General features: G+C 49.6%; 1 protein-coding gene across 6 annotated transcripts in view; it reads left to right on the top strand.

The window, feature by feature from the left end:
- The window catches only part of LOC117192975 (kinesin-like protein unc-104), a 67,403-nt gene that overhangs the window by 54,585 nt on the left and 683 nt on the right, over positions 1-12,135 (top strand). For 3 of the 6 annotated variants that reach the window (XM_033397698.1, XM_033397699.1, XM_033397697.1), the window contains 15 exons: positions 1,583-1,702; positions 1,774-2,553; positions 2,617-2,783; positions 2,846-3,036; positions 3,431-3,673; positions 8,431-8,840; positions 8,911-9,088; positions 9,156-9,246; positions 9,310-9,606; positions 9,681-10,043; positions 10,099-10,288; positions 10,396-10,788; positions 10,847-10,961; positions 11,795-11,821; positions 11,918-12,107. In XM_033397698.1, the coding sequence (XP_033253589.1) occupies positions 1,583-1,702; positions 1,774-2,553; positions 2,617-2,783; positions 2,846-3,036; positions 3,431-3,673; positions 8,431-8,840; positions 8,911-9,088; positions 9,156-9,246; positions 9,310-9,606; positions 9,681-10,043; positions 10,099-10,288; positions 10,396-10,788; positions 10,847-10,961; positions 11,795-11,821; positions 11,918-12,107 (3,755 nt within the window). The remainder of the gene's footprint in view (positions 1-1,582; positions 1,703-1,773; positions 2,554-2,616; positions 2,784-2,845; positions 3,037-3,430; positions 3,674-8,430; positions 8,841-8,910; positions 9,089-9,155; positions 9,247-9,309; positions 9,607-9,680; positions 10,044-10,098; positions 10,289-10,395; positions 10,789-10,846; positions 10,962-11,794; positions 11,822-11,917; positions 12,108-12,135) is intronic. The other 3 variants (XM_033397701.1, XM_033397700.1, XM_033397703.1) reach the window with 2 other exon arrangements.

The raw sequence follows: 12,135 nt of genomic DNA, 5'->3' as shown, positions 1-12,135 counted from the left end.
TGGAAAGGAAGCACGGACAGGTAGACTTCCACCTCACTCAGATGCTGAGCGGTCACGGATGCTTCAGATCGTACCTGAAGCGGTTTGGACACGAATCGGAGGACTGGTGCCCATCATGTGGTCTAGGTATCGTGGAGGACGCTCACCACGCCTTCTTTGAATGCCACCGTTTCGAGTACGAGAGGCGCCAGCTAGAGGATGAGATAGCCACCAGCATTAGCGTCGGAGGGATCGTGCCGCTCATGGTAGCGAAACCCAAGGCGTGGGATGCCACCACTAGGTTCGCCGCCTCTATAATGCGGGAACTACGGAGAGCAGAGAGGGAAAGGAAAGCGTCGGAGGAGTAAGGAGGAACGGCTGTGCGAAGCAATGCTTTGCGGCCGTACCGCATAGCTACGCCCCATTACCCCACCAACAAACCACAGTCCCAGACCCTCACAACAAGTTGCTAACCTTATATAAGTACTAGTATTAAAGCAGAATAAAAGTAATTGAATACAAAAAAAAAAACGAGGGGGAACGTTGTGAGTTGCTGCGGACACCGCAACTCTACGGTTATACCCGATACTAAGTCAGTATGGCTCTCCTCCGGCAGACGCTGCTAATATTAAACGACACGACAAAGAGTGCGTGCGAGAGAGACAGAAAATCAGTCTGAGCGTGACGTCGGTCGCTGCGTAGCCACTGCACATTGATTTGTTCCTATTGGCTATAAAAATGATCTGATCTGATCCAGATTCAGCAATCTGATAGATATGGTCATTATCTATGATTCTGCGTTTTTAGTTTTCTCGAATGTGCAATATTGTGGATGCAACAGATTTTCGTCCTTTGTGGGGGCGGAAGTGGGTGGGGCAAAGTTTTGAAATATTTTTGTAGCAGTGACATATCACAGAAGTCTGGATACAAAACATCGTTGCTCTAGCTCTTATAGTCTTTGAGCACTAGGCGCTGAAGGGGACGGACAGACGGACGGACGGACAGACGGACAGACGGACAGACAGACATGGCTCAATCGACTCGGCTATTGATGCTGATCAAGAATATATATACTTTATGGGGTCGGAAACGATTCCTTCTGGACGTTACACACATACACTTTTACCACAAATCTAATATACCCCAATACTCATTTTGAGTATCGGGTATAAAAAAACACACACGAATAACCAGCTGCTGAGCGGCAGAGTCTCCTGTCCAGGCCAGGGCTCCGCAAGGATCCTTGGCTGGTCGGGAGGGGACTCCTCGCCATCATATTTTATATGGACTTTTCCTTTGTGTTGCCCTGAAAACAGAAGAGTGACAGGCCCAGACTCCTTGCAGTCCTGGCAGTCCTTTAGGGCTAGACGTGGACATGCCAGAGTGTTAGGCCATCCTCCTCTAATCGGCAATTGTTTTTTTTCCTAACTTCAATATTTATCCAATGTATCTGTTTCTATATGTATTCCATATTTTGGTGCCGATTTCTAAATGAGAAGAAATCGCTCTAATGTTATCATAGCACCCTTATCACTGCGCTTGTGGCGTTCTTAAGTCTGAGTCAGAGGTTCCTCCCAGCTAATTACCGTTCCAATTCTTGCAGAGGATGAGCTGAACAAGTCGACGACGGGTATCAAGTCGCCCTCGAAGTCTCGTAATCGCAATGGCTCCACCACGGAAATGGCCGTGGATCAGCTGCAGGCCAGCGAGAAGCTCATCGCAGGTGAGTAGTCATCACCTCGATTCCACAGGACGGCAGGACTGATCACTCCAATCCTCTGCCATCTTCTGCAGAACTCAATGAAACCTGGGAGGAGAAGCTGAAGCGCACCGAGGAGATACGCCTGCAGCGCGAGGCGGTCTTTGCCGAGATGGGGGTGGCCGTCAAGGAGGATGGCATCACCGTGGGTGTGTTCTCGCCCAAGAAGACGCCGCATCTGGTGAACCTGAACGAGGACCCCAATCTGTCCGAGTGCCTGCTGTACTACATCAAGGATGGGCTAACCCGCCTGGGCACCCACGAGGCCAATGTGCCGCAGGACATCCAGCTGTCGGGGTCGCACATCCTCAAGGAGCACTGCACCTTCGAGAACCGCAACAGCACTGTGACCCTGCTGCCTCACAAGGATGCCATCATCTTTGTGAACGGACGCCAGCTGGTTGAACCGGAGGTGCTGAAGACCGGCTCGCGTGTCATCCTGGGCAAGAATCACGTTTTCCGCTTCACCAATCCGGAGCAGGCTCGCGAGCTGCGCGAGAAGATCACCGAAAACGAGGCCGAGAACGAGGTGGAGAAGGCCGACGCCCCGCAGGTCTCAAGGAAGTTTGGCCAGTGCGAGCTGCTCGAGAAGCAGGGCATCGACCTGAAGGCCGAGATGAAGAAGCGGCTAGACAATCTCGAGGAGCAGTACAAGCGCGAGAAGATGCAGGCCGACCAGCAGTTTGAGGAGCAGCGGAAGACCTACGAGGCCCGCATCGATGCTCTGCAGAAGCAGGTCGAGGAGCAGTCCATGACCATGTCCATGTACAGCAGCTACTCTCCAGAGGATTTCCACCAAGAGGAGGACGTCTACAGTGAGTGAACCACACGCATATTATGTGGCTAAACTTCAGCTTTTATCCCGGTTCTATCGATAGACAATCCCATGTACGAGTCCTGTTGGACAGCCCGCGAGGCTGGACTGGCGGCCTGGGCCTTCCGCAAGTGGCGCTACCATCAGTTCACCTCGCTGCGCGATGACCTCTGGGGCAATGCCATATTCCTCAAGGAGGCCAATGCCATTTCTGTTGAGCTAAAGAAGAAGGTTCGTACCCTGTCTTTAGAGATTAATGTTATCTTTAATGCCTTTGCTCTTTGTTGTTTCAGGTGCAATTCCAGTTCACCCTCTTGACCGACACCCTGTACTCCCCTCTGCCACCCGAGCTGGCCTCGAGTGTGGCACCGCTGCAGCAGGAGGACGAGTTCGGAGCCCCGCCCGTGTCCAAGACCCTGGTGGCCGTAGAAGTCACGGACACCAAAAACGGAGCCACCCACTACTGGTCGCTGGAGAAGCTCCGGTAATCCGGTCCCTCCAAAGGAGCCACTGCCACTCCTGCTCCTCCTCACACTCATTCGTTCTCTGCACTTTCGTTCGAAGTTGAAGCTGGCTTTTGATTTGTTGGTTTACCTTTACGTTCCGTTTGGTTTGGTTTCATTTCTGGTACGTGCATGGTGGTTGTAGTTCATGGATTTGAAGTTTCTGTCAAAGTGCTCTAGAACATTTTCAAACGATTGCCTCGCGAAGATCACCGCCACCATTTACGCCTCAACCCTCATCGTCATCTCAAAATAACAAGCCTCCAGGCCTTGAACAAATGTTGATTTGTACCAACCCGAAACCCAATTCAAAACGAACCCGGAACCATTTTAAATCCCAACCAAAAATCCTGGATCATTTTGACCTTATCCAAGATATCGCCTCGAACTGATGCGACAGATATACAATGTCGAGAGCCCGCCATCATCCATGCTATTCGATACGTCCCGAATCGAGGCCTATAGCGGACCACAACCAGACGGCCACTGCCAAGGCCACGGCCAGACTCAGCTGCTGCTGCAAATGGAGCCCAATCCGCAGCCCCTTGAAGCCGTGAAAAGAGCCAGCGAAAGAGCCTCACCAGCACGTCTGACATTGGCCAATCTGATACCTTCTAGGTTTGCTTAGATCATCTGTTTTTCTGCTTTTTATACCCGATACTCAAAATGAGTATTGGGGTATATTAGATTTGTGGTAAAAGTGGATGTGTGTAACGTCCAGAAGGAATCGTTTCCGACCCCATAAAGTATATATATTCTTGATCAGCATCAATAGCCGAGTCGATTGAGCCCTGTCAGTCTGTCTGTCTGTCCGTCCGTCCGTCTGTCCGTCCGTCCGTCTGTCCGTCCCCTTCAGCGCCTTGTGCTCAAAGACTATAAGATCTAGAGCAACGATGTTTTGGATCCAGACTTCTGTGATATGTCACTGCTACAAAAATATTTCAAAACTTTGCCCCGCCCACTTCCGCCCCCACAAAGAACGAAAATCTGTGGCATCCACAAAGTCAGAGATACGAGAAAACCAAAAACGCAGAATCGTAGAGAACGACCATATCTTTTAGACTGCAGAATTTGAATAAGATCGTATTATTATTATAACCAGCATCAAGAAAACAATTTCATTTTTTCTCGCCCTGTCTCTCTCTAACACACACGTAGCATAGCCGGCTTTGCTTAGAGTAAAACATTAGCGCCTAGATCTCAGAGACTATAAAAGCTAGAGCAACCAAATTTGGTATCCACACTCCTAATAGATCGGACCGAGACGAGTTTGTTTTAAAATTTCGCCATACCCCCTTCCGCTCCCGCAAAGGACGAAAATCTGGGGATATTCAAAAATCTCAGAGACTATTAAGGCTAGAGTAACCAAATTTGGTATCCGCACTCCTGTTAGATCTTACTATAGAACGTGTATCTCAAAATTTCGCCCCACCCCCTTCCGCCCACACAAAAGACGAAAATCTGTTGCATCCACAATATTGCACATTCGAGAAAACTAAAAACGCAGAATCATAGATAATGACCATATCTATCAGATTGTTGAATCTGGATCAGATCAGATCATTTTTATAGCCAATAGGAACAAATCAATTTGCAGTGGCTACGCAGCGACCGACGTCACGCTCAGACTGATTTACTGTCTCTCTCGCACGCACTCTTTGTCGTGTCGTTTAATATTAGCTGCGTCTGCCGGAGGAGAGCCATACTGACTTAGTATCGGGTATAACTGTAGAGTTGCGGTCTCCGCAGCAACTCACAACGTTCCCCCTCGTTTTTATACCCGATACTCAAAATGAGTATTGGGGTATATTAGATTTGTGGTAAAAGTGTATGTGTGTAACGTCCAGAAGGAATCGTTTCCGACCCCATAAAGTATATATATTCTTGATCAGCATCAATAGCCGAGTCGATTGAGCCATGTCTGTCTGTCCGTCTGTCCGTCCGTCCGTCTGTCCGTCTGTCCGTCCCCTTCAGCGCCTAGTGCGCAAAGACTATAAGATCTAGAGCAACGATGTTTTGGATCCAGACTTCTGTGATATGTCACTGCTACAAAAATATTTCAAAACTTTGCCCCGCCCACTTCCGCCCCCACAAAGGGCGAAAATCTGTGGCATCCACAAATTCAGAGATACGAGAAAACCAAAAACGCAGAATCGTAGAGGATAACTATATCTTTTAGAGTGCAAAATCTGAACCAGATCGTATAATTATTATAGCCAGAATCAAGAAAACCACTTCATTCTTTCTCGCCCTGTCTCTCTCTAACACACACGTAGCATAGCCGGCTTTGCTTAGAGTAAAACATTAGCACCTAGATCTCAGAGACTATAAAAGCTAGAGCAACCAAATTTGGTATCCACACTCCTAATATATCGGACCGAGACGAGTTTGTTTCAAAATTTCGCCACACCCCCTTCCGCCCCCGCAAAGGATGAAAGACTGGGGATATTCACAAATCTCAGAGACTATTAAGGCTAGAGTAACCAAATTTGGTATCCGCACTCCTGTTAGATCTTACTATAAAACGTGTTTCTCAAAATGTCGCCCCACCCCCTTCCGCCCACACAAAAAACGAAAATCTGTTGCATCCACAATATTGCACATTCGAGAAAACTAAAAACGCAGAATCATAGATAATGACCATATCTATCAGATTGCTGAATCTGCAGTGGCTACGCAGCGCCCGACGTCACGCTCAGACTGATTTACTGTCTCTCTCGCACGCACTCTTTGTCGTGTCGTTTAATATTAGCTGCGTCTGCCGGAGGAGAGCCATACTGACTTAGTATCGGGTATAACTGTAGAGTTGCGGTCTCCGCAGCAACTCACAACGTTCCCCCTCGTTTTTATACCCGATACTCAAAATGAGTATTGGGGTATATTAGATTTGTGGTAAAAGTGTATGTGTGTAACGTCCAGAAGGAATCGTTTCCGACCCCATAAAGTATATATATTCTTGATCAGCATCAATAGCCGAGTCGATTGAGCCCTGTCTGTCTGTCTGTCTGTCCGTCTGTCCGTCCGTCCGTCTGTCCGTCTGTCCGTCCCCTTCAGCGCCTAGTGCGCAAAGACTATAAGATCTAGAGCAACGATGTTTTGGATCCAGACTTCTGTGATATGTCACTGCTACAAAAATATTTCAAAACTTTGCCCCGCCCCCTTCCGCCCCCACAAAGGGCGAAAATCTGTGGCATCCACAAATTCAGAGATACGAGAAAACCAAAAACGCAGAATCGTAGAGGATAACTATATCTTTTAGAGTGCAAAATCTGAACCAGATCGTATAATTATTATAGCCAGAATCAAGAAAACAACTTCATTCTTTCTCGCCCTGTCTCTCTCTAACACACACGTAGCATAGCCGGCTTTGCTTAGAGTAAAACATTAGCACCTAGATCTCAGAGACTATAAAAGCTAGAGCAACCAAATTAGGTATCCACACTCCTAATATATCGGACCGAGACGAGTTTGTTTCAAAATTTCGCCACACCCCCTTCCGCCCCCGCAAAGGATGAAAGACTGGGGATATTCACAAATCTCAGAGACTATTAAGGCTAGAGTAACCAAATTTGGTATCCGCACTCCTGTTAGATCTTACTATAAAACGTGTTTCTCAAAATGTCGCCCCACCCCCTTCCGCCCACACAAAAAACGAAAATCTGTTGCATCCACAATATTGCACATTCGAGAAAACTAAAAACGCAGAATCATAGATAATGACCATATCTATCAGATTGCTGAATCTGGATCAGATCAGATCATTTTTATAGCCAATAGGAACAAATCAATTTGCAGTGGCTACGCAGCGCCCGACGTCACGCTCATGACTGATTTTCTGTCTCTCTCGCACGCACTCTTTGTCGTGTCGTTTAATATTAGCTGCGTCTGCCGGAGGAGAGCCATACTGACTTAGTATCGGGTATAACTGTAGAGTTGCGGTCTCCGCAGCAACTCACAACGTTCCCCCTCGTTTTTATACCCGATACTCAAAATGAGTATTGGGGTATATTAGATTTGTGGTAAAAGTGTATGTGTGTAACGTCCAGAAGGAATCGTTTCCGACCCCATAAAGTATATATATTCTTGATCAGCATCAATAGCCGAGTCGATTGAGCCCTGTCTGTCTGTCTGTCTGTCCGTCTGTCCGTCTGTCCGTCCGTCCGTCTGTCCATCCCCTTCAGCGCCTAGTGCGCAAAGACTATAAGATCTAGAGCAACGATGTTTTGGATCCAGACTTCTGTGATATGTCACTGCTACAAAAATATTTCAAAACTTTGCCCCGCCCACTTCCGCCCCCACAAAGGGCGAAAATCTGTGGCACCCACAAATTCAGAGATACGAGAAAACCAAAAACGCAGAATCGTAGAGGATAACTATATCTTTTAGAGTGCAAAATCTGAACCAGATCGTATAATTATTATAGCCAGAATCAAGAAAACAACTTCATTCTTTCTCGCCCTGTCTCTCTCTAACACACACGTAGCATAGCCGGCTTTGCTTAGAGTAAAACATTAGCGCCTAGATCTCAGAGACTATAAAAGCTAGAGAAACCAAATTTGGTATCCACACTCCTAATATATCGGACCGAGACGAGTTTGTTTCAAAATTTCGCCACACTCCCTTCCGGCCCCGCAAAGGATGAAAATCTGGGGATATTCACAAATCTCAGAGACTGTAAAGGCTAGAGTAACCAAATTTGGTATCCGCACTCCTGTTAGATCTTACTATAAAACGTGTATCTCAAAATTTCGCCCCCCTTCCGCCCACACAAAGGACGAAAATCTGTTGCATCCACAATATTGCACATTCGAGAAAACTAAAAACGCAGAATCATAGAAAATGACCATATCTATCAGATTGCTGAATCTGGATCAGATCAGATCATTTTTATAGCCAATAGGAACAAATCAATTTGCTCTGGCTACGCAGCCCCCGACGTCATGCTCAGACTAATTTTCTGTCTCTCTCGCACGCACTCTTTGTCGTGTCGTTCAATATTAGCGGCGTCTGCCGGGGGAGAGCCATACTGACTTAGTATCGGGTATAACTGTAGAGTTGCGGTGTCCGCTGCAACTCACAACGTTCCCCCTCGTTCTGTTTGCACCCGGTACTCGAAATGGTAATCTCTTTGAGTATCAGGATTGCCCGTCCGTCTATAGCTTTCTTAAATGTTTTCTGTACAGTTTGTATCCTTAGTTGTAGATTTGTGCCTGTGTAAGTGCCACTGCATGGCTTTCCATATTGCTTGGCCAATCGCCTACTTCTCTCTCTATCTGCACCCCCCTTTTCCAATGCAAGTGTTAGCCTGATACTCGTATGTCCTTGCCATCCCGAGAGTAGTTCTCATTTTAAGGATTCGTTTCTCCCTTTTGCAGACAACGCCTGGAGCTGATGCGCGAGATGTACCACAACGAGGCGGAGATGAGTCCCACCTCGCCGGACTACAACGTGGAGAGTCTTACCGGGGGCGATCCGTTCTACGACCGCTTTCCCTGGTTCCGCATGGTCGGACGCTCGTTCATCTATCTGAGCAACCTGCTGTATCCCGTGCCCCTGGTCCACAAGGTGGCCATTGTCAACGAGCGTGGGGATGTGCGAGGCTACCTAAGGATCGCCGTGCAGCCGGTGCTGGATGAGGAGTCGATCGACTTCAACAATGGGGTCAAGCAGTCGGCCCGCTTGGTCTTCAACGAGGACGATGCCAAGCCCAAGTATCGAGCCTTTAACGACAAGGACGACGTGCAGCGGTACATCGATAATGGAGGACACGACAGCAAGCTGGAGGGTAAGTCTCTATCTCTACAAGCGGCTAGGCCCTTATTTAAGCCTAAAAATCAATCCCTTCCCATTAGCAGAGCTCGAGGATGTGGACTCGGGACGCGGCATTGACTCGAACTCTGCCTCTGACTGCCCCGAGAACGCCGAAGAGCCGGGCGAGCATCTGCAGGTGGGCAAGGAGTTCACCTTCCGCGTGACGGTGCTCCCGGCCACTGGCATTGGGGCCGAGTACGCAGACATCTTCTGCCAGTTCAAGTGGGTACAAAGATCCTCTCCTTTTGATATTGCTTTCATAGAATCTTTGTATCCCCTTACACCGCAGCTTCTTGCATCGCCATGAGGAAGCTTTTTCCACCGAGCCGGTCAAGAACTCGGCATCGGGCGCCCCTCTGGGCCTCTACCATGTTCAGAATGTAAGCCAAATCCATGATTTCCCTATATCAGAGCTTTTTCTTAGTTGGAGTTGCTTTTCGTAGATAACTGTGCCTGTGACCAAGTCGTTCATCGAGTACTTGAAGACCCAACCGATCATGTTCAAGATCTTTGGCCACTACCAGACGCATCCCCTGCACAAGGATGCCAAGCAGGACTTTGTGTCGCGGCCACCGCCTATGCGAATGCTGCCCCCGAGCATACCCATCAGTCAGCCGGTGCGCAGCCCCAAGTTTGGACCCCTCCCTTGTCCACCCTCATCCACGGTGCTGGCCAAGCACGATGTGCTGGTGTGGTTCGAGATTTGCGAGCTGGCACCCTACGGAGAGTATGTGCCTTCGGTGAGTGGAGGAACAACCAGAGCAGACCAGACCAGAGGTCATACTAGCTACTAATCCCCTTTCGCCGCACGCAGGTCGTGGAGCACAGCGATGATCTTCCTTGCCGCGGGTTGTTCCTGCTGCATCAAGGCATCCAGCGACGCATTCGCATCACCATTGTGCACGAGCCCACACCTGAGGTCAAGTGGAAGGACATCAACGAGCTGGTGGTAGGACGCATTCGCAACACTCCGGAGTCCTCGGACGAACAGGATGAGGATGCGTGCGTGCTGTCGCTGGGTCTGTTCCCCGGCGAAGTGCTGGACGTGCCCGGTGACGATCGCTCCTTCTACCGCTTCGAGGCCGCCTGGGACTCAAGTCTCCACAACTCGGCGCTGCTCAATCGCGTCTCACAGGGCGGCGAGACCATCTACATCACACTGAGCGCTTACTTGGAGGTCAGTCGGAGCGCGACACTTCTCATACGTCATGCTTTATGCGTCCTTCTTTCAGCTGGAGAACAGCGCCCGCCCGGCCATCGTCACGAAGGATCTGAGCATGGTAATCTATGGGCGCGACGCTCGCACCGGTCCCCGCTCCTTGAAGCACCTGTTCTCGGGCCAGTTCCGTAATCCGGAGGCCAACCGACTATCCGGCGTCTACGAGCTGTCGCTGCGTAGAGCATCCGAAGCAGGTAGTCCAGGTAGCAGTTCTCATTGTAGTTGTACTCGTCGTATCCCGCTAGCCAGCTCTTTCTAAAGCTGCTACACAGATTTCTCTCTGACACGCCCAATCTTCCCATCCACACAGGTGTGCAGCGTCGTCAGCGTCGCGTGCTGGACACCAGCTCCACATATGTGCGAGGGGAGGAGAATCTGCACGGCTGGCGGCCACGCGGCGACTCTCTCATCTTTGACCATCAGTGGGAGCTGGAGAAGCTGACGCGCCTCGAGGAGGTGGGACGAATGCGGCACCTGCTGCTGTTGCGCGAGCGCCTGGGCATGGACACCAACCCGAATCCGACCACCAAAACGGAGAAGGATGTCTGCAATCTGGCTGCCCGTGCGGCCACCTCCCCCGTGCACATGGTCATTCCTCAATCGCCACAGACGCCGGTCAAAGATCCGCAGCAAATCACGCCAGAGCGCGAGTACAACCAACGGGAGCAGGATCTCATGCTCAAGTGCTTGAAGCTGGTGCAAGGTGAGTCGGTCTTCTATGGCTTTCCATCATCCCTTGGCTAATGATTGGCCCTTTCCAGCTGGACGCTATGCCAAGAACGAGGCTAATGACACGCAGACCCAATCGGATGTCTCGCCCAGCGATGAGGGCTGCGCCGACATGACCGTCAGCTGCATCTCCAGCAACTCCATGGAGTGAGTAGTCGCCAAACAATCCCTCCACTCATCTTAGTTAGAGAGCTTCTACTGCATCCATCTGGCTTTCTTGGTTTATTAGAACATACAAAATTGGCACAACACACCATAAGCTAGCATCCAACCATCTTCGAGCATCCACCCATCACTTCCTCCTCACAGAAACACTCTGTGCATCTCTTTATTGGGAATCCCTTACTTCCCAGAGTCTATGAAATATACTTTCCTAGTCTGGGACTTTGTTAGTCACTATCTAGATCTTATGACACCTATCCAGTGTCTCCTTTCTATTGAAAAACCCGATGAGAGGCTACTTCTTGCTGCTTGTTGTGCGGGGAGCAGTCACTACGTAAAATGCACAGAAGCAGAGACACCTCGAAGACATATCCGGGCTTGCATTGGCAGGGCACTCCGCAGTGTGTGGGGCAGGAAAACGATTTAAAAAGGCAGGTCTCGGGGCAGACGCCGCCACAGCGTACCATGGTGGCATTGGGGCCACAGAAGCCCGGGAACGGGTTCCATATGTATTTGTCGCGATCCGGGTCCGGGATTGCGTCATGAACCAACACATCGCTCATTTCCATGACCACAACGAGAGCTGGCAGCAGCAGAAACAGACTCAACCGAATCATTCGGCGTTTCGTGACTAACTGAAACCCAATCTGTCGAAAAGCTGTTGTTCCATATAATCGCCCCAATCATCCGATTCATTCCAGCGCAAAACGAACAAAATAACACAATTTATTTTCTCAATGACTCGAGACTCAAAAACAATCCTCCCTCCAATCTTTACATCTGTTTGTTTTCCTTTTGTTTTCTTTTACACAAATTAGAGACAACAAATTTGTAATTCTACGCAGGTAATTTTCCGTTCTATCCAGAGAACCCAACCCCCTAATCCTCTCCACCCCCCAGTGCGACCTTCGGCTCACATTTGCTCCACCTCTTTCCCGCAGGCTATGCTCGCCGGATCGGGCCGATGCTCCGAATGGCTGGGAGGCCCCTGCCCCGGCCACACAACCGGCTCTCCCGCTGCGGCTGTACGTGCCGGAGCTGGAGGAGATTCGCGTCAGCCCTGTGGTGGCCCGCAAGGGCTTGCTAAATGTCCTGGAACATGGCGGCTCGGGCTGGAAGAAACGCTGGGTGGTAAGTCAATGGTATATGCGTCTATATG

This window comes from Drosophila miranda (genome assembly GCF_003369915.1).
Source record: "Drosophila miranda strain MSH22 chromosome Y unlocalized genomic scaffold, D.miranda_PacBio2.1 Contig_Y2_pilon, whole genome shotgun sequence".
NCBI classification, from domain to species: Eukaryota; Metazoa; Arthropoda; class Insecta; order Diptera; family Drosophilidae; genus Drosophila; species Drosophila miranda.
This window is presented reverse-complemented; position numbering and strand designations above follow the sequence as displayed.